Genomic DNA, 21,908 nt, shown 5'->3' on the forward strand with positions numbered 1-21,908 from the left:
GAACAGATTATCTAAGAACCTTGTACAGGTGCAGGAGAATCTTGGAGTGATCTGAAAACAGGAAAAGCAACATCAGAGGGAGAGTTGTTGCATTATCAGACAGCCAATTGTCCAGACTGAGAAACGGACTCAGCTGTGCTGGCAGCACAGAGGGGAGGATAGAGACAGAGAGACTTAAAGACACTAACAGAGAGCTACAACAAACCTCCTCTTTCTTCCAGGGAGCCTTTCTAGTGTGCTTTTATACTCCTCCTCACATCCTCTTTGTCTCATTTTAGTCTCTGCCACATATACAGTGTCATGGTGAAAGCCCACCAGCACTAAAACTATCTCTCTCGCGCTCTTTTTAAGACATAGCTAAAGAAAACTTTTGGGTGTGGTGGCCTCTTTTGGGAAACTATTCTCAGTTGGCCCACTCTACCTGTTCGCTGAAAGGGGAAACCCTACACCACAGTATTTTTTTGTTCTTATAACCACTTTGAATTTCATCAAATTCACTTTCTTACATCAGCTGACTTGTCAGTACTCACCCAGCTGTGCATGCAGCTATCCTGATGGGAAACAGGGCAGATCCTTTTCATCTGACAGTGATTATGAGAAACGGATGAAGGAGGGATAAGAGGGAGGAGAGGACAGAAGAGGAGTTTTGCGTTATGTTGCCAATGCTATCACTCAGCACTGCAGCCAGATGAGGGGGATTGTCTGGTTGTCTGAGTCAGTGTCTGAGTTGTTGTCCAAGATGGAGTCACTACTAGGGTGGGATTGAAGCAGGACACCAGGAGTTGGAGCAGATGACGGGGGGACATGGTGCGGTTCTGCGGCACGTCCCTTTTGAGAGAAATGTGCATGTTAGCTGACACTGTGGGGATGAAAGTGACATGTAATTATGTGTTTATCACTGAGCGGATGCATCTTAAGTGGAGCAATTACATTAAATGACTCTCCATGGTGATTAGTTTCAGCAAAGCCACAGAGGCAGATCCAGCCCAGAGCAGAGATTATGAATGAACTATGGGGTTGTAAAGGTAACACAGACTCTGACTTTTCCCCTCCACTGACAGGTCCCGCCAGGTCTCCACCAACTGCTGCCAAAAATCAGCCCTCTGTACGGCGGGCCACCAGGGTGGACAGAACAGCTCGCCCACAAGGTGTATCTAATACCAGGACACACAGGAGGGCCCCTCAGTCCTCATCAGGTCCTAGGCAACCTGAGAGAGCTGTGGCAGGAGCTCCCCTACTTGAAAGGAGACGCCAACACCACACCAAACCTCAATCTGACCAGAGAAACCGAAACACACCCAAACTAAGTAAGAGGACTCACATTTTACTCTCTTAAAGGTCCAGTGTGTGGGATTTAGGGGCATATACTAGAATATAAATTAATAAGTCTGATTTCTTTAAAAGAATTGTTGTGTTTTTGTCAGCTCAGAATGCGCCGTTTTTATCTACATAGGGAGCGTCCTTGTCTGCGAACTCTGCCATGTTTATCCACGTGAGCCAAACAGCATCAGAGAAAGACTGATTTAAAACATGAAATGCTATAATCAGTGTAATAACCAGTTTTAATCACGTGGCCTGTTAGTTTTCAAGAGGAAGAGACCTCTGTAGATAATTCGGCTCCCAGTAAAACCTCCCCAGCAACAAACACTGAAGGAATCCTAATTGGGAGTTCATGTTTGGTACACAGAAGAAGTTTCAGCTGGTTGCAATCTGCAATCCTCACTGCTAGATGCCACTAAATCCTACACACTGCTTTTTTAAACACCAGACAAAGCTTTCACTTAAATTAAAATATGATACTGAGAAGACTGGCAGCCTCCAATGTACATTTTGCAAATCTTGTTTTATTCATGTAATGAAAATTAGCTAAATGCATACATTTTGTTTGCACTATCTTTAGTGTCCATAGTGTAAACCCTGGCCGTGCCTGGTATCCCTTTCTATTCATAGCATCTGAGTCCGTTCATGTGGTGTCACTGCAGGCACAGAAAGCCCTGGGCCGGAGCGCACCCGCCAACAGAGCAGTCGCAACCAAAACCACCACACCAGGTACATGCAGGTTTAGAGAACCTTTTTAGCACTGTAAATATCTTAAAGTAGCTCATCAATATCCTTGTAAGTTTGAATTTTTGATATTTGGTTGGGTTTGTTTGTTAAAATGTGAGAAACCAAAGGCAGGCCTTTATCCAAATAAGGTGATATTTTAAAGAATTCTTCACCTGGCAATCGACCATTTGTGTATCAAGTACTGAGCACATTACCTTGAATTAGTGGAGAAAGTGTTTTTTCTTGCATGCCTCCTCGGTGAATGAAGAGCAGAGCCCAAACACATGCGCATGCCCAGGCACGCTTCTCTGCAGTACATGAGACTGTTTGGACTGAGGTGTCTTAAATTGTAATGTTTCAGTAGAAATGCATGTGTTTGGGAAATACTGAGCATACCGATGAATGAATGAGGCTTTGTGGGAATTTGTAAACAGATGTATTGAAATAGTTTGGTTGCTGTTAAACATGATCTCTATTTACTTAAATTCATAAAGAATGTTCACACTTTTTGGATTCGCCATGAAGGCATGCAAGAAAAACAAAGTTTTCTTCATGAAGTCATGGTAATGATTGTTATTCAAATGGTCATTTTGAAGGTGAAGTATTCCTTTAATTTTGGTTTGGAGCTGGACATGTTTGTCTCTATGTCTTTGTGTGTCTGTATTTGTTGTCCAGAGCCACCGGAGTATGAGGCCCAGGACATCAGTGTCAGGGTCATGTCTCCTCAGTCGGTCCTCATCTCCTGGGTTGACCCTGCTGTTGAGATGGGAAAGGTCAGCCCTGGGGAAGTCAGGTGAGGCCTGTTTAAGTATATGTGTGAAAGAAATTTGATTAAAAACCAAGATTGACTGAGTAATACAGAATGCTAACCCTTTTCACTGGAATAAAAACTTCTATATTTTCTCTAAACCAGATCATACACAGTCAGGTTCAGGGAGAAGGGTGAGTCAGCGCGTTGGGAGTACAAGGACAGCACCCAGAGGAGGATGATGATAGACACCCTGTCTGCTGACGGCATGTATGAGTTCTCTGTCAGAATCTCTCAGGGAGAAAATCAAGGGAAGTGGAGCGTCTCCGTCTTTCAGAGGACCCCTGAGTCAGGTATGCTCACTGCACAGCCACTGCCTGCTGACAGAATATCATTTTTGTAGGTCACAGTGCAGCTTAGGAAAAGTGATGAGTAGCGAGTCATGAGGAGAAGCTATAGAGAGCCAAAGCTCTCAGATATGAAAAGAGAAATTATTTCTGCAGAAAAGAATTCATGCCTGCATAACTCTGTCAGTTAGCTCATTTCTACTTATTTCCTCATACCACACTTCATCACATTCACTGCCTATTTGATATTGGATTCCAGCTTTGGCTGCAGCTCTGTCATGATTGCAGATTTTATACCATGTCATAGCAGCTCCTGAGCTGCGGTTCATTGGAATGTCAGCATTTACTGCCTGGCTCACAGCTCAGATATCCATCTGCAGTTCCATACATGATCTCAACGGGAGGTTCCTGACACCGTATGGCAGCAGTGCTTTTCTCAGTTGAAGCCTTCTGGCACAAACTCGCTGTTTTTACATTCTTTAAGCAGCAATTTCCTCACCCTGTTCCCTCTATGCTGCCTCTGGTTTCTGTCCGACTGCTCCTTCTCTCACCACTGTCTTTCCATTCATGTGTGTTCTCCTCACTTGCTAGCACCATCTGGGCCACCAGAGAACTTCGAGGTCAAGCCTCTGAGGGGGAAAGGAACAGCTGTTGTTGCAACATGGGATCCACCTGAGGAGCCCAATGGGAGGATAAGAGGTCAGGCCAGGAGGAATAAAATATATTCATTTTCTAAATTCAGCCAGCCCGGCGTAAACTCCCTGCTGGATTAGGAAACTTTCTGTTGCTGCCGTTACATAGATTACACCTGGCCCACTGTGACCCCCCGGTGCTGGGGTTTGCGCCAGCTGAATTCAAGTTGCTATAGCTGCTACTGAAGGTCCCTCTCTGGAGATTGCGCTTGCTACTCCTTTCCTATGCAGTATTTGGTGCTGCTGAAATACAAGTCAGAAAAACAGACTGACATGAAATGTGCATTGTTGTTGGAAATGTCTCATGATATACAGTTTCTGATTCAACTTTTCCCCATGGTCTGTTGTTAATAAGGTGAACAAAAGTATGAATACTTGTAGAATCGCAATACTTGAAAATTACAATACCGTACATGTCGATCGGCACCAGGGTATGTTATAGTACTGAATAGAAAAATAAGCATATCGTCCTAGTCCTAATGCATACCCATTGTTATGTGGGTATGTTAAAGGTAGGATCTGGAGGATTTTCAAACAAAACAAAATATAGACATATACAAATGAAATCCTGCTTAATCATCACCTATGGGCTTCTACTCATGTGTGGTGGTGACTCTGTTTGCAGAGCTCCTGCCCTTTAACTGTATTTTGATGTTTTTGTGAGCTCGGACCGCTTCTGGGCGGAGATTTCCCCAGCCAATGAGAGAGCGCAGGTGCCGTGCCCGAGCGTGTCCAAGCGTGCACCAGCGCGAGCCTTGCCTGAACCTCTTCTGTGAAGCCTTCTTCCGTACCTCCGGGCTCCGTACACCCGGACATCCGCACATCCTCCAGACCCTACCTTTAAACATTTCTTGTATGATATGACTTTTTCTCCTGAATGGTCACATTTCATCTCTTAATGACATGCTCTACCTCCACTCAGAGTACATCCTGTCTTATGCTCCTGCTATGAAGCCGTTTGGAATGAAAACTGTGACGTACCGCAGCAGCACATCCACAGCCACCATAGACGGCCTCACACCGGGAGACCGGTACATCTTTAAGATTAGAGCGACCAACAGGAGGGGACAGGGACCACAGAGCAAGGCCTTCAGTGTTGTCATGCCAGGATGTAAGCAGATTCAACTGTAAACAGTATGTGTGTGCATGTATCCTTCACATTTTGATAGATCCTAATTTCATGACAATTTTTGTCTACTGCCAGCCAGCAGCACTGCCTCGTCGTCTTCAAAAAACACAGACAGCCGCAGGACTACTCACACTCCTTCCAAACAGGATACTGACCATGAGGAACCTGACCTCCAGTCAACAGAGGAACCAACCACTCCACCACGCCCCGCTGTACCTGCCAGCAGGCGTGTACGCCCACTTTCCCAGTCACGCTCCTATCACAGCATCTTCTCCTCTGTAAGGGGCTCAGTCAGGAGCACAGTGAACAGAGGGTCATCCAGAGGAAGAACTCAAGACAGAGAAGATGAGGAGGAGGAAGAAGAGATAATACCCACAACACCACCTCCAGTAGTAGAGACGACAACAATGGAGGTTGTGCCGGAGACAAAAGAGCCAGACAACGAAGTTTCCCCTGAATTTGAGGAGGAAGAGGGATACAATGAAGAGCCTCTGACTACTAAGACCCCCAGCCTCAAAGTTTTGACACCCTCCCCAACCAAACCTCAACCCAAGCCAGGGGCTAGAAGGGCCATTAAGATTAGGGTTCATCAAAAACCAGGCTCCAAGGCTGCTTCCTCTTCATCCACTTCTTCATCTTCTTCTGCTTCATCCTCCTCTTCTTCTGCCTCCTCCTCATCTTCTACTACCTCTTCATTCTCACCCTCTACAACTTCATTATCCTCCTCCTCACAAATTCAAGAGTCAGCAGCCAGTAGAAAGGACTATGTGGCTTCCACGTACCCAGAACACAAAGACACCTATGATAAGCCCAGTGTAACACTTATTAAACCCTCCCCTACACTTGTGAAAGAGACAGAGGCTTCATCTGATGGTAGAGATTCGGCTCCAGCAGGTCGTACCAATGGTTCTGGGTCGGGCTCTAGATACGGTTACAGTCGAAGACATCCTGGAATTTTGTTTAGAGGTAATTCAACTCGAATGCTTAATGGTTACAAACCTGCCATCACCACACAGTCAAATTTGCCGAGCAAAACTCCAAACCAAGCAACTTCAAACACACGTAGTTCAGCAACATCACAGTCCACTTTGCCAGACAGGACTCAAAATCAGGGAACATTGCATACTTTCAATTCTAGGTCCCCTTCAAGAAGTGGAACTCACAGCCAGGCAGCATCAGATCCACACACAAATTCCCAGAGCTCAGGCACCAATCCATCCACCACAGACAGAGCAGGCTCTTCTCAATCAACGTCACACAGAGGATCCCACAGCTCTGCAACTTCACACAACACACAGAGCTCAAACACGTCACCTGAGCAAGACACGGCACACAGGGAGGAAAATTACGACAGTAATAACAGAAACACAGACACAGAAGTTACTAGAGTTGAAGAGCCTACTTCAAGCTCAAAACCACAACCCACAGAGGAGGAGAGAGGGGAGGGAGAGGGAAGGGAGGAGAGCAGTAATACAAAACCTACGGTTCCTCGTACAAGACTTAGCCCCTCATTTGCTGAAAGGTTCCCTTGGTTAGCTAGCCGTTACCCAGGAAGGTTTGGTTCAGGGACGAGAGCCTCATCTTCCAGGCAGGATGGTAGAACCCCCTTGACCAGGACGTCATCTTCTGTGGGGGCCGGCAGACCAGTCTTGAGTCGGACACCCACCAGGGTTTCCGGGGCCACAGGTGCTGCAGGAGTATCCACGATACAGGAGACTAGTGAAGATACAAGAACTCATGACTCACTAAAAAACACAGTGGGGGCGGGTTCAGTTAAGCCTTTGACCAAACACAATACAGAATCTAGTGATGCTAGAAACCCAACTACCTCATCATCTTCCTCTTCAGCTGCCTCTTCCTCAAACTCTGACTCCCATCGTTCCTCAGATAGACACGGTGAATCAAGTGAGCCCGTCCATAGAGGAACCACTGATGTCAATAACAATGATCATAATGAGGATTATCTTGATGAAAGGAACAGAGAAGTTAGTGGAAGAAATAATAAACTTACAGACTCCACAACAGCCCAAAATAATCCTACTGAGCCTCACAGAAACACAGAGGACAATGATAGTGTGGATACAGGGGAAACTTCTCCCAGGACGAGACCTGGTTCACCATCTGGAGGCACTCCAACTTATCGTCGTCCTGGTGTTGGGGTCAGTGGGAGGGTACGCTCTCCTCTGCTGGCTAACAGGCAGTTTGGTGGATCTAGGCTTCCCATCAGACCACAGCCAGCACAGAATTCAAGGCAGGGTTCTTCAACATCTGATGCCTCTTCAGCTTCTTCCTCAAATGTTCCCCAGCCAGTTTTGACCTCAGATCGTGACGTTGGCAGTGGCACTACTGTGACAAAGACAGGGGGATTAATTGGAGGCAACTCCCAGTCCACATCGTCATCCTCAGCATCTAGAGACAGCCTTAGGGGCCAGGGGAACCAGGGAGGCCGGTCTCGCTATCCCATCATCAGAGGGAAACCAACCAATGGAGGACAACTCAAACCCAGCAATGGAAACGGTAAAGTCCATAGGTGAAGTGTGTAGAATTTAAAATCACTACAACCACTGCATTACTCCCCCGGTACAAGGATTTGCTTGAGCAAAAAGCTAAATGGTAATATGGTTGATACTAATCAGTACATTATTTAGTAAGAACTTTCATATTTTTCAAATCACACCCTAAACTGTAGAGAACGGTATTTTGTTCCCGTGTATGCTGAGTGTGTATTATGGAAATGAGAAATAAACCTGGTTCAGATTCTCAATATGACGCTGCTTACACTGTATAATTGTTAGGTAAAAATGGACGACCCAACCTGACAGCAACAAGCGATAAAGACTCCTCTTCCTCTCATGGAATCAGCAAAGCCGTTGGTCAAAGGTTTATTACCGGACCTGATGGAAACAAATGGGTAACTATGTTTAAAGAACTGATTGTAACCTTGGTTGTAATCTTACGTTGTGATGAATCTTACTCTTGAGTAATTTATTTTGTTACTGGCTTGTTGTAGCATGACATACTGTAGATTATACTGTAATGCTAGCCTGGCAGCACCACTGATTCGCAAATTCAAGTTAGTCTGGAATCTCCAAGTTCATTTTCGATATCCAAGGGGAGTTAGCAGTGGCCGTAGAACAAAATGCCGCTGGATGCAATTCAATACACCTACAACCAATTACAGCAATGAAACGTTCTACTGCCCCATCTTTGAGGTGAACAGTGGGGCCAGTTGGTAAATTAAACTTTAATCAAATCCTGTCGGAAGTACAGCAAACAACAAAAGCTTCAAGGGGAAAAATGTGCAGATTTTCAACCAGTTCTGTGTCACCACAGTGCGTGCAGATAAATGGTGTTTGGCATCGGCAAAAGTCTGCCAGGTGTTGCGTCACTCACTGGTCCCTGCCAGTGTTTAAGCTGGGAGGTGCTGGCAACACAGAAGGAGGGTGAGCGTTGTTCCGTTGCATGCACAGCCCATGTTGCAATGGCAAAGAGCTGGTTGAAAATCACAAGTGCAACTGTTTGTTCTTCCGTTAGAGAAAATATACAGTCCAGTTTGTTTAATGATGATACATTAGCAAATTCAATAGAACCTTCCACAGCAGCAGCAGCCATCTTGGTTATTTACAAAAATGTCTCAGTGGCGCTCCTCTGTCAGTCATTGTATCAAACCACCCCATATTAGCTAAACAGCTATGATTGGTTGGAAATCTGTTTGAAGGGGGACCAGACCTTCTGCCATACTTTATCTATATATAGTTAATATAGATTTACTAAATATTTCTGTCTCTCCAGGTGGTTGACCTGGAGCAGGGGGTTCTCATGAACCAGGATGGACAAGTTCTTCAGGACTCCAGCGGCAAACCTAAGAGAGTGGTGCTTGGAGAGGATGGACGCACGATTTTTGGTGATATGTTTTAGTGTGTCTTACATGACATTTAAACATACAGCATACAACTTGAACTTGTATTCAAAAATGCCTTTAATCACTCTCATTAGCTTACTGCTTAAGACAAAGTCATAAATATTTTGCTTCCCCTCCTCCTTGCTCCTACACTCCACTGATGACCAGACCATATGGGCAGCCCCCTGGTAAATGAGGACGGTATGGCTCTGTTTGGCCACGGCCGAGACAGCCGGCCTGTGGTCAACCCCAAAGACAAGGTCCTCATGGTTGGAGGGAAACCTCTTCTTGGCTTGGACCTTCCGCACCACAGGACCACTACTACCACCACTACCACCACCACCACCACAACCACCACCACCACCACTACAGCTCCTACCACCACACCTGAACCCACCACCACTGAGTGGTTCATAGAGGAATCTACCACTGAAGCACCCTTCCCAACCTGTCCACCCGGAACCTTCTCCAGAACAGATGAATTCGGGTATCCACTGGTGGATCCAGACGGAATATTGGACTGTTATCCAGAAGGTGAGACCTTGAGAAACACATTGAAATTCATCATAATGCACTGCAAAATGCATTTTAAAAGATTTATTGACAGAGATTTATGCTATAGGAATGAAACAAAATACTGCAGTGCAACATTTCTTAGTAAATAGCTTTTCCACATAGCTGAAGTCAAGTTCAGTGAAGCATTTTAGAGCCTGAATAGCGAACATAAATACGTATGGCCTCACTAAATCTCTCAGTTGTATTGTTTGTCATATCCATCTAGGCCAAGGCTGTGAGTGTTTCCTGTCTATACCCTCAGAGCCCTATAATTCTATAACTGTATGTCTTGTGTGATCTGGTCAGTGTGTGTGTCTCTGTGAGACCACAGGAACCACATGTAAGTCTCCACATCTGGGGCCTGACTGTGGTCAGAGCACTGCTGGTTTAGACAGAGCTGTAAGTTGCTCACTGGCATTTGTGTTATCACACAAAGACAATGAATGAAACATACTTACACACATGCATGAACACACAAAGCATGGCTGGTATAGTCATTACAGCACACATGGTGGGGGAAAAAACAATAAAACAAAACCAAGTCCATAAGATCAGAGTTGTAGATTTGCAATAAACCAAAAAACTAAAACAGAGGGTAGTTTTGTTTTTTTTAAAGATTATTTTACACAAACAAATCTATGTGAGCACACAGCTGCCATTGTCAGAAAACAAATGTTATTTGTGTTGCGTTAGGAACTTTAAATTGTATTGTAATGTACAAATTATTATCCATAATCCATATTAGTCAGGCTTTTTAATTATAAACAGAGAAGAAGTATTGCTGCAGCTAAACTGAGGAACATGATGTGAACATTTGAAGGAACTGATGAAGTATTTGGTTTGGGGCTAATCCTGCCAAGCAGTAATAGATTTTTTTTTATGTGTGTGTTTGGATCCTATACATATACAAATATAGTAATACTGATGTATACCTTCAGTGTAGTCTCTGAGATATTGTTCTCCCCACAACAATGGATAAATCCCCAAATAGGAGCTCATTATACTACAAAAACTTCTCATTATAATGACAACATTGCCTCGTTATGATGACATACGGTGCAGTATAATAGTAAACTCTCCCACTGTAACAAAACAGGCGACTATGACAATGATTTTTGTCCCACTGTGGCAGCTCTGTACCATACAGTGCCCATTATTAGTGTTGCAGGAGCACTTACGAGCTCAAACACGCCCAGCAAACTGAGACAGCTGGAAAGATGTTTCCTCATAAAGTCTAAAATAAAGAATGTGGGGCCAGAATGGATTTTACAATATTTTTTCACTCACTCATCACACTCTTAAAGGGACAGTTCACCCCTAAATCAAAAATGCACATTTTTCGTCTTACCTGTAGTTCTATTTATGAATCTAGATCAGGGGTCTTCAACATTTTTCAGGCCAAGGACCTTTCAGCTGAAAGACAGACGGAGCAGGGAATCCCTACGTATATAAAATTGGGATGCATATTAAACTGGGCCTACATTAACGTGCAGGGCGGCCTAAAGTGCCGTGTCTCAACATACCTTGATATGGTGCATATAATACTAAGCTATTAAAATGAAAATTATAAACAGATTCATATATTTATACACCATGGATTCTTGGGTTAGTTAGGAGTTAGTCTGTCACCAGTGCTGTGCAATGAGAAGTAAATGTTTTTCTTCATTAATAGGCTGATTTATCTTTGCTGATATGTTGGATTCACCCCTAGGGGTGACAGACCTCCTGTTGAAGACCCATGATCTAGATTGTTGTGGTGTGAGTTGCTAATTGTTGGAGATATTGGCCTTCTCTCAAATATAATTGAACTAGATGGCACTCGGCTTGTGGTGCTCAAAGTGCCACAAATACATTTAATAAAATTCAACAGCAATGTCTCTTTTCAGAAATCATGACCTGGTTGCTCAAGATAATCCACAGACCTTGTTGTGAGCAGTTTTATGCGGGAACTATTTTCTCTCTGCTGAACTACACCCCCCATTGCAGCTAGCTCAGTGGTGCTATTTGAGCTAGCAGTAGATGCACAGTGATACAGTGGGTGTAGTTCAGTAGAATGAAATAGTTCCTACATAAAACTGCTCACAACAAGAGTCTGTCGATTATCTGGAGTAACCAAGTCCTGATTTTTGGAAAGAAACATTGCTGTTGAGTTTTTCTAACGTACAGGTCTGATTTTCTGCTCCCAAACCTAAACTGCGACTTGCAATGCCGCAGTCACCACACAACCTGTACATATGACCAATTAGTTCTGCAATCCAACCCGACCCGACCCTCTGACACAAGATCTGCAGCCTGACCTGAAACCACCTGTTAGTAACACACCTGATTGAAGCAACTCTTAAATTCCAGCTGGCGCAGACAACAGAGCCGATACACAAAGTCAGCAGTCAGAGGATTAAAACATTGAAACGTTGAATTAAATTTCTATTATTTTTATTTTATTGTAATTTATTTATCACCCAACATCTGCCATCCAAGCCGCATGTTTTTTGTTTAACCCCGAGCCGAACCCAATGCAGGACTCTGCCACAAGCTGGGTGCCGACTAGTTCCATTATATGTCTATATATGTGGGTATTTCTGTCTACGTGTGTGTGCCAGCTCAGAAATGTGTACATGGTGATGCGAGATTGATGCTCCAGCTTGTTCTGCTTCTCTGACAGAGGAATCCTCAGGAATGGAAATGGACCACATGGTTACAGGGAACATGGTGCCTGATGCTTTAGCTCTTAAGAAAGGTATTGGCTGAGTTTGGCTTTCGGACCGACCTACCGCCACTGGGCTGGGATGGACTAATCTGCACTATAATGCTCATTGTCCCTCGACTGTTGACTGCACTGTTTGTTTATTGTCTGTTTATCTGTCAGTGGATCTGTTTGCTAGCTCTTTCTGTCTCTTCCTCTTCGCCTTGCCTGTGGTCTTCCCTTTGTTTCTCTTCTTGTACGTTTGTTTGGCTTGGTCTTGGTTCATGGCTGGGGTTTTGGATATTTTCCATCATGGGCTGTTTTTAATCACTCTTATTCCAAAAAAACGGACCATGTGAACTGCATTACTAAGCTGAAGAGAATGCCCTGGCTTATGATATTTGCTGTTCTTAATGTTGCTTTGTAATATAATAGATGAACCCGAGCTTCAGCCAAACACTAGCTGAATGGAAAACTGCAGCCTTTGTACTAATTTCACTACAGGTGTTTGGATCTCTCAAGGTTGCACGTGAGCAGCGTTTGATATTTTCTTTTGCCGGGGTTTTGCTAGAAAAGACACACTGAGCATAAGAATATTTTCTCAGCGAATCCCTGCCATGGCTCAAAGCTGGTTGCATGTGTTTGGACCATGATGTAATGCCAAGGCCCACTGATGCGGCACAGGGAAAAAAACTGTGATGAAAGCAGAAGGAACTAATTGGATTTCACCCACTGAATCCCTTAACATTTGTCAGCCGTGGAGACTTGTGAAATGGACGTTGTCTTCAAGCCCCCTCTCACATGGAAAATATGGGTAGCAAAGCATTACATAAGAATACAGCTTTGGGTGTTCGGGGGAAAAAGGGGTTATTTGGAAGTGAGCTCGCACATCTGCCCACAATTAATTAAATCGATTTGACACTCTTATTCCGTAGATCGTGGTGCCAATTACAGAGGATTAATGGAAGACAGCAGCATGTTATTGAGTTAGGATGTAAATAATATAAATCTGTGTAAATCAAAGGCTCACTGACACATGTGTTGTTGCCAGATGAGTATTTTGTCCAGACCACCATGCCACCCACAACCACCATTACCACCACCATGGAGATCCCGACTCTGGAGACAGACAACAGACCCTCTAACCATGGCCCGTCATCTGAGTTTGACCTCAGCGGGAAGAAGCGATTCACAGGTACAGAAATAAGTGTTTATGAACAAATGTATGCTCATGTATATTAGCTCTTGCACACTCTCTCTTCCCTCTCTTTTTGGTGCACAACTTTAAGGGTAAGCTCGGATTTTTTTTTCAGCCTGGACCTTATTTTACCATGTTTTTGTGTCTATAAGTGACTAATAGGAACAACAGTTTTTAAATTGGTTCAGTATTGAGAGTGCATTGCAGACCGCGGTAGCTAAACAGTCTGCAGTGTAGCCATTCATGGCATGGTCGCACCATCAATGTACGTCCACAAAAGTGTTTGTTTTTGCAACTGATTGTCTCAGATTATTATTTTAATGTCTGACCATGAATGGAAAGGATCCCTACAGAGATAGACCTTTTTGTTAAAGAGTGACATACTTTATGTTTAACCAGGAACAGCCTCAAAATAGCTATTGCAGAGCTGACCAGACTCCATTTAAATAAACATTAATTTTATTACAGTGAAACACACTTCATTCACAGTTACACATAGGTTGTGAATAAAATGTTGAAGCCTATAGAGAACAGAGACAAGTCACAAAAAGCATATGAAGTCTATATCCTTGTTAAGACCAGGATACTTTAAAGCATCCAGCTGATGGATCCAAAAAGCTTCCCTTTAATTTGAGTTTCTTTATTCTGCCCCAATAACCAAGTCCCTTTTTTGTCTGCTGGAAGATGTGAATGCATAAGCCTGTCCATAAGCATGGGGGCACATCTAATAGAAAGTATAGAGGGTTTAGGAACTCGACAAAATATCACTCTCAATAATGGCCCAGTTATTTTAAATGATACGTTTAATTTGTTCAGTATGTGTACTGTATCACAAGTGACTGTGTTCTGTCAAAAGCCCGCTTCACCACAATGGGTTTGTAAGCTCTCTTTAAAAATCTATTGGACATAGCTTCAGCCTGTTCTACGAAATTCGTCTCTTCATTACAAATGCGTTGCAGGCGTTGGAATTGGCCATATGGGATGTTTTCTTGAAGGCATGGAGGTGAAAAACGTCCGCTCTGAGGATTGTGTTGCCTGAAGTACTCTTTCTAAAAAGAGTTGTATGTAACAGCCCCTCAGGCCTCTTAAAAATTGTCAGGTCCAAAACATTAATACTGTGCTGAGAGTAATATTTTTCACCAACTCTTGTTTGGTTGAAATAAACCTTTAGTTAGATGTGAAAATATGTTGGCTCTGTACACATTACAATTACGTAAATGGAGTCTAATGGAATTGGCGATAGGGATTTTGGGGCTGTTCCTGGTTAAAACAAAAAGGATTGCACTCTTTAACAAAAAGGTCTATCTCTGTAGGGATGCTTTCCATAATGGTGTCAGACACTTATAATAACAATCTGAGCCTGTCAGTGGCAAAAACAAGCACTTCAGTGGACGTAAATTGACAGTGAAAACATGCCACGGGTGGTTACATTGCAGCCTGTTTTGCGCTGTTCCTCAATACTGGACCTGTTTCAGAAACCCTTGTTTTGTCCCTATTATTCATCTAGACACAAAAACACAGGAAAATAGGGTCCAGGTTTCAAAACGCTGAACTCACCCTTTAACGTAATCTCTTCCAGAGTTGGCTTGAGTTTGATGTGCAGCTCTAAACTTAGATTTCAGATTTAATATCACATTTCCATTATGCATGATAGATCTATTTCCAAGAGGAACTTTAACCCCCTCAGACGGATTAGACTTTTATGTGTGTGTTTCTTCCAGAGTTCAGCTATGAGTTTGCGGTGTAGCTTTAAACTCAGATTTTAGATTAATAGCAAATTCTTATTATCATCAAGATGAATCACTTTTTAAACGGAGTTTTACTTTGACCTGATGTATGACAAACAAGCCTCTAACAGGAAGTAGGGAAATATACTATATGTATAATATATTATTTTTATTTGTTTCTATGAGTTTACTCGACTGTAAATGCCAGAGAAAGAAACATATTATCTTAACCTGACAGCACAATAAACAGAATACGTCTTGCTAAGAAAATCATACAGCATGACCGACCATGTACACCTGGTGTCTGTGTATTACATGTTTTTGTCCTTGTTCATGAGCGTGTATGATGAATGACTCGCTGTGCTGTAAATAACACTAGGCTGATGGGAGTTCTGTTTAGTTTTGTCAGGGAGTAATAAATTTGGACCTCTATCTTGGCTTCTCAGCAATGCCTCATAAATATACAACCCTCTCAGACTTTACAGTAACCATGGCCAAAAATAGGAAAAGTAAAACTTTTTGATGGTGTAACTTATTATTTCCTCATCCATATCATAATGTAGGTAATCGCAGCCACAGGAAAGCACTCAACTATCGAACTGTGCAAGTAAGTGTATCTCTAATAGTGGATTCAAATTGGTTCCATCCATGTCTAATTGGATCATATTAGCGGAGTTCACTGAGGACACATAGTTCAGGGTCTCAACCCCCTGCTTCCTTTTTATTGTTCCTATGTGCTGACTTTGGCCTCTCAAACCATATCACCTCATCTGGTTGCACAAACAGGCCGTGATATCCTCCTGACAGAAATAAAAACAGCATCTACTTGACTCCAGCCCTCTAAAAACTCCATCATGTCAGAGGTCCTTTCAATAGTGCTATATTTAATGACTGTATTTTTGTCATGTTTCAGCTGTCGAAATAACTAGTGCAAAGTTACTGAAACCACAGGCTCTAATAGTACAAGCATTAACACACGAATAACAGAGAGTACTTATTATATAGCTTTGGAAGTGTTTGTCAGTAACATAGTTGGAACAGAGTCATTTTATTTTCTCAGATAAAAGCAGAGATCAAAATATAACCCACAACATGGAGGCAGAGAACCTCCACATACCGTGCCATGTTATTTTTCAAAACTTAACAAGTTGCAGTGGATTATTCCACTTATAGACCCTGAAAAATAAAGGTGCTAACTAAATCCATGTAGGGTCTTTTAGCTTGTCCCCATATACCTCTTTTCTACCGCCATGGAACGGTTTCTGGTTCAGAACCCCAAAAGTTGTTTCCCATCTGGAGCCGATAAATATCAGCATTTCCTTGGCCTGAGGTGCGAACCATGACAACATCATTGGGTGTGTCATGATCTATAGGCTGGAAAGAGAGGATGGAGTCTTGCACATAGTAGTGTTCTGCATATTCTGGTTTGCATTGTCACCTCACGGCAAGAGGACTCCCGGTTCAAATCAAGGGTGGGGGGTTCAAACAAATATCTGTAATAATGGAACGAGAGCTTGCAGGTAAACAATGCATTCTGCCATTTTGCTACTGCTGTTTATTTCCATTGTGCTTTGTGCAACGCCCCCATGTCGATGACACATGCGTGATTACAATGGTTCCACTCAAGACTGGTTGAAACTTGGGCTGGTTTGCTAGATAGCACCAAGGCTTCAGGAATCCTGAAAGGTACCAGTTCAAGAACCAGAGCTAATTTGGTAAATTAGCTCTGCCAGTGGTGCAGTGTTTAGCATTGTCACCTCACAGCAAGAGGGTTCCCGGCTTGAAACCAGGGTGGAGGGTTTGAACCCAGGGTGGTGGAGTTCTCTCTATGTCTGCGTGGGTTTACTCCAGGTACTCTGTCTTCCTCCCACAGTCCAAAGACATGCAGGTTAAGTGTTGACTCTAAATTGCCCGTAGGTGTGAATGGTTGTCTGTCTCTATGTGTCAGCCCTGTGATAGTCTGGCAACCTGTCCAGGGTGTACCCTGCCTCTCACCCAGTGTCAGCTGGGATAGGCTCCAGCCCCCCTGCGACCCCTAACAGCATAAGCGGTTGTAGAGAATGAATGAATAAAGGGATAATGGGAGAGCCCTTTCTGTTCCTTCGTAGAACCTTTCATAAAGCCCAGTCCAGACTGAAGATTCGCAACGAGATGAGTTGAAACTTGTGACTGCTTGCAATGTGCCTGTCTGCAATGCTCTGAAAGCCTGCCAGTTCACACCAATGTGGCTAGACGAGATAGTTTATTGTCTCCAGAGCAATAACTCTCTGTACTACTAGGATAGTGATAGTGAGATACTTGCTACAGCTGCATTTGTGGTAGTGATGAATCGGCAAAAACATAAACAAAATTACCTGAGCTTCAGGGTCTCTGAAAATGAAGAAAAAAATGGGTGCGCTGCACTGGGTTAAGGCACTGTGTGTAAAAAAAATCTGATGCTCTTCTAGGATAGGGTAAATAGTCACATAAAGATAAAAAAACAACAACTGGCCAGCTCATGGTACAGGCAGACAGTCCAAAAATGCATCTGAGGCACTCTGACTGTAGTTAAAAATCCTTCACTGATTCATGGCTAAACTAAGGCCTTGTGTCATTGGTTTATCTGTTAGTTTAAAGAGAAGATTTATGACTGTGCCTTTATCAGCTTCAGATGGACCATATTCATAACAAATACGCCACAATCATTAAGATATCAGTGCACATTAATCAGTCAGTGAGTAGGCTGTGTGTGAGACATGTGCACACACAGCACATATTAAAATAACTCTGCAGCAACTCAATATTGCACATACTATTCATTAAGTTGGGTGACTTACAAGAGATTATAAAAACAATGGTTAAAATCAATGGAATGGAAGCCAAGATATCGTGACTATTGGTCCTAGGCATGAATCAAGCTTTACATCATGCAACTCAAGCCATGTAAGAGGACCTATGGCTCATTTTTCAGACTTGACACAGCTCCTTCCAAATACTTTACAGGCTATGTAGTACTCCCCATGGCGAGTAAATTGACTTTGACATATAAAATTGGTGGAGTGTGAAATAATGCTCACATTCTGGCCAATGAAAATAAGCGGTTATCATTCAGAATGCGAATGAGTGCCGTTAGTTTCAATGCAAGCCTGTTGCTATTCTAACGAGGTGGATAAGTCCTTGAATAATGGCTTCACATTCGTTCACTGACAGATTAAATGCAACTTGTCACTGTGACTTTTCTATTGATTATTGTTAGAGACCTTTTAAAAGGGAAGATTTATGGCTGTGTCTTTATCAGTGTGGTGTCAGCACAATCAGTATCATCTGCTCCAGAAGCAACAGGGGGGACGATAACGTGTCTAACTCTGGACACTATCTATCTTGGTAAACAACGGCTGTCTTGTGATCAAACCTCACATACATGTGGAGCCATCTGAAAGCTATTACTCTCCCTGAGATAAAAACAGGCAGGAGAAGAAGAGCAGTGGAAATAATAAAAGTTAAGGGTGCTGACCGCAGCACAGAGAGAATTCTGCGTTGGCTTGATGCGGAGACATCCTCTCTCCTATTTATTAGCTTAATATATTCTAGGTCCTCTTCAGCAGCCTGCCAGTCCACTGACATCCTTTGCGTGAACTGTCTGACAGAGCCTTCCCCTTAGTCTCCTTATCTGTCCAGGCATGGGTTGAATGAATCTTGCCCGAGGAGAGACGTGGAACAAAGAGTATTAACTAATAATTCTCAGCAGTTGTGTGAATCTTCTTTACAGGAAGATCCAGATGGATGGAATTTGCCACATTGGACTAAAAGATGAGTACCAGGATATTTGGACGATTCCAATGCTAATTTATGCCTTACTAGACTGATATTAGAGTCGACATTATGTGAACTGTCCTGATACTGTTTCCCAGTGTCATTTGATCCAAGTCTGGCTCAGGCACGCCAGTTTTCGTCAGTGTTTTCAGATTTGGCTCTTCAACAAGCAGAAGAAGACAGACAGAAGAACACATGAACAGAGCGAAACATCTGGATCCTCTGTGTTCATGAGCCTGCACTGATCCTGGACATGTGGGCGCTGTACAGAAACGCAGCGTTACAAGCACCCTGTGTATAGACAGACACATAAATCTGCTCACCTTGACGACAGATCATGTATCTCAGGGTTTGAATGCGTAATACGTAAGCCATATGACTGGGTATACACAAACGGTAGGAGCCTGTGACAGCCCTAAACCGTACAGCCTCAGAGACTGTGTGGTGATTGTGTAGATCCTGACACGTGTTAGACTCTTGGCCTGCACAGAGGGCCAATCATCTGGGGAGGTGGGAGCGACTCCAGGCTCCAGCGGTTCCCTCCAAATCCCAGTTAGACTAGGAATTGTGGGATATCTGAAGTATTCACAGCTGTAGGTCCAGCTGGCATTTCCAGAGTTGCTGAAAACAAACAAAAAGAGACAAAAAGGGGAGGAGAGGAAACAAAGAGAAGATACGGGGGCGTTCACATGAGCCCCCAGATTAACTTCTGGCAGCTCGTGTGAAGAAATAGCTCCCAACAAACTACAAATTATTTCTAGGACCCACCAAATAAAAGTTGTATGACCTGGAAAAGTTGAAGCATCTTTTAAATTCTGTGTTGTGTGTGAAAGTTTTTGCGATTAAGATCCTTTTTTTTTTCAATAAAATGCAGCATAAATATTTGCATTCATTACTGATTTCTTTATATAACTGTTTCCTACCACTAGCTCCATATGTGAACTACATCCGGAAGGACCCGGCTGCTCCGTGCTCCTTGACGGAGGCTCTGGAGTATCTTCAGGTCGACGTCCTAGAGGACCTAATGGAGAAGGACAGCCTGGCAGCCAATCAGAAACTGCCTCCCAAAAACAAGCCTCATAACCTCACTGTGGTCGCCATGGAGGGCTGCCACTCGTTCATCATCCTGGACTGGGGCCGCCCACTGAAGGATGATATGGTGTCGGGTAAGAGATGTTTTTCCCCAGTTTTAAAGTTGACATCAAACTAAAATTATTTTTTCCTTAAAAAGGGTTTTAAAAAAAATAGCACCAGTGACAGAACCAGATGTTGTAAACATTCAGGGCGTAGCCCAAACTCAAGGGCCCCCGGCAGCCATACGCACTGTTTTTCAAGTCATTTGAGATGATACAATGCCAAAAAATCTATATATCATTTTGAAACAACAAGATAGCTGCTGAGGAAAAAAAAATATCCAGTAGTGCCAACATTATATTTTGTATCTAACTTTTCTCCAACTGTCTTCATCATTCTGAAACTACAACAAATGTTGAGGATAATACATTTTCATTCCTGCCTCATAAAAAGAGGCAAAAACTGTCTAATGTTCCTATTTTTAAGTTACACAACATAGATAGGGTATGGATTTGGTGTAAACAATATTACTAATTTCAAATTAAAGGAGCTATATGTAAGCATCAGTTACAGTTACGACTGAGCTACAGCAGCACGGCAAGCAGCATTAGCAGTGTCCCAGTACATAGCATTAGCAGCCGGCTCCTCCTCAGCTGTATCCCGGCAGCAGCGTTAGCAGCAGAGAAGCTGGACTTGCTTGAACAGTCCGCTGGAAAACCGAAGATCAAGGATGCGGCGATGCAGCCCTGCCACGGCAGCCGCCCGTGGGCAAACAAGTCAGTCTCCAGCATGCCGCTGTCCAGCAACCTCGAATCTGTTGGGGGGGGGGGGGCGGACACGACTCGCGGCAGTATTTTGAATTTGAGTGCAATAACCGTTTTGGCCACATTCTTACATACAGCGCCTTTAAAACCTATTTTTGTTATACTATGCTGGAGTAGAGTTCACAGAATAAATGTTTGGCTGACAAATCTGCTACATTCGAATCCATTCCCTGATGATCTGGGCCTCTCTATTTTAAATTAGGGATTCTCAACAATGCCAAGTAAATGTGGTCTTCAATACTCTGAATTGAATAACGGGATAAGGTTCCATGGTTATGGAAAATTAATGGATGAATGAATGAGGCTAATGTGTGGTTAGGTGTAGGCACACAAACCACTTAGTTATACTTAGAAAAAGATCATGTTTTAGCTTAAAATACATTGTTTGGGAGGCACAATTCCTGTTAGAAACATAGAAATGTCTGTGTAAAAAACACCTGTTTTTTGTGGCACTCTGCCAGCTGGAAACGCAGCAACGGGTCGCTAAAAAACACTTACATTTGGTGGCTAAACAGCCGCTGGAAACACAGCAAAGTCTGGCTAAAAAACAACTGGTTTTGTTGTTTGTTGGTCTCATACAGTGGACTGCCTTGGTCTGCAATTTCCCAGCTGTGTTCTCCAGGAGGGATGAATTTATGGTTCCAACCATCAATAGTCAGATTTATCACTAATCTGTATGAAATTTCTGGAGGACTGGCAAAAGAAAATTCAAATTACTGTGTGTTTCCACCCACTACTGTTACATGCATATTTGGAGTGGGTTCAGCAAGATAAACAGTTGATGAGGTTATTTCTCTAGTCGGGTGCCCTTAAACCACTGCAGAATAAGATGCTTGAAACGATAAAAAACGTGGCACTCATTTTGTTTCATGTATTTTTGGACAAAACATTACAGTCCACACATATCTGAATTTATGTCTGCTATTATTTTTGATCTCTGTGTCATTAGCCTTTCATTTGTTGTGGTTTAGGTCTTAACATGTTACCAGCATCCCTCCTGACTCAGACTTTAAGAACTCGCTCCAGCAGTTTACTGCAAATAAATCATGAAAAAACACACTGTGGTGAACACATGGAATACGGCTCCTGCACTCATGCAGAGCTTTTCAGGGAAAACCGAAATTCCTTTGACCTATAAAGTGACACATGGGGGAAAAAAGGGACAGAGGAGGGAGCGAAGATAACAGCATAC

At 43.2% G+C, this 21,908-nt stretch overlaps 1 protein-coding gene across 3 annotated transcripts in view; it reads left to right on the forward strand.

Moving 5' to 3' along the window:
- Positions 1 to 21,908, forward strand: part of fndc1 (fibronectin type III domain containing 1) — a 59,491-nt gene that overhangs the window by 24,011 nt on the left and 13,572 nt on the right. For 2 of the 3 annotated variants that reach the window (XM_049589230.1, XM_049589231.1), the window contains 13 exons: positions 1,062 to 1,307; positions 1,951 to 2,049; positions 2,722 to 2,839; positions 2,960 to 3,147; positions 3,733 to 3,840; positions 4,756 to 4,944; positions 5,038 to 7,479; positions 7,758 to 7,873; positions 8,755 to 8,866; positions 9,032 to 9,397; positions 12,081 to 12,155; positions 13,153 to 13,296; positions 19,748 to 19,984. In XM_049589230.1, coding sequence (XP_049445187.1) covers positions 1,062 to 1,307; positions 1,951 to 2,049; positions 2,722 to 2,839; positions 2,960 to 3,147; positions 3,733 to 3,840; positions 4,756 to 4,944; positions 5,038 to 7,479; positions 7,758 to 7,873; positions 8,755 to 8,866; positions 9,032 to 9,397; positions 12,081 to 12,155; positions 13,153 to 13,296; positions 19,748 to 19,984 — 4,440 coding nt within the window. The remainder of the gene's footprint in view (positions 1 to 1,061; positions 1,308 to 1,950; positions 2,050 to 2,721; positions 2,840 to 2,959; positions 3,148 to 3,732; positions 3,841 to 4,755; positions 4,945 to 5,037; positions 7,480 to 7,757; positions 7,874 to 8,754; positions 8,867 to 9,031; positions 9,398 to 12,080; positions 12,156 to 13,152; positions 13,297 to 19,747; positions 19,985 to 21,908) is intronic. The other variant, XM_049589232.1, reaches the window with a different exon arrangement.

The sequence above is a fragment of the Epinephelus fuscoguttatus genome, linkage group LG11 (genome assembly GCF_011397635.1).
Source record: "Epinephelus fuscoguttatus linkage group LG11, E.fuscoguttatus.final_Chr_v1".
In the NCBI taxonomy this organism is placed as follows: Eukaryota; Metazoa; Chordata; class Actinopteri; order Perciformes; family Serranidae; genus Epinephelus; species Epinephelus fuscoguttatus.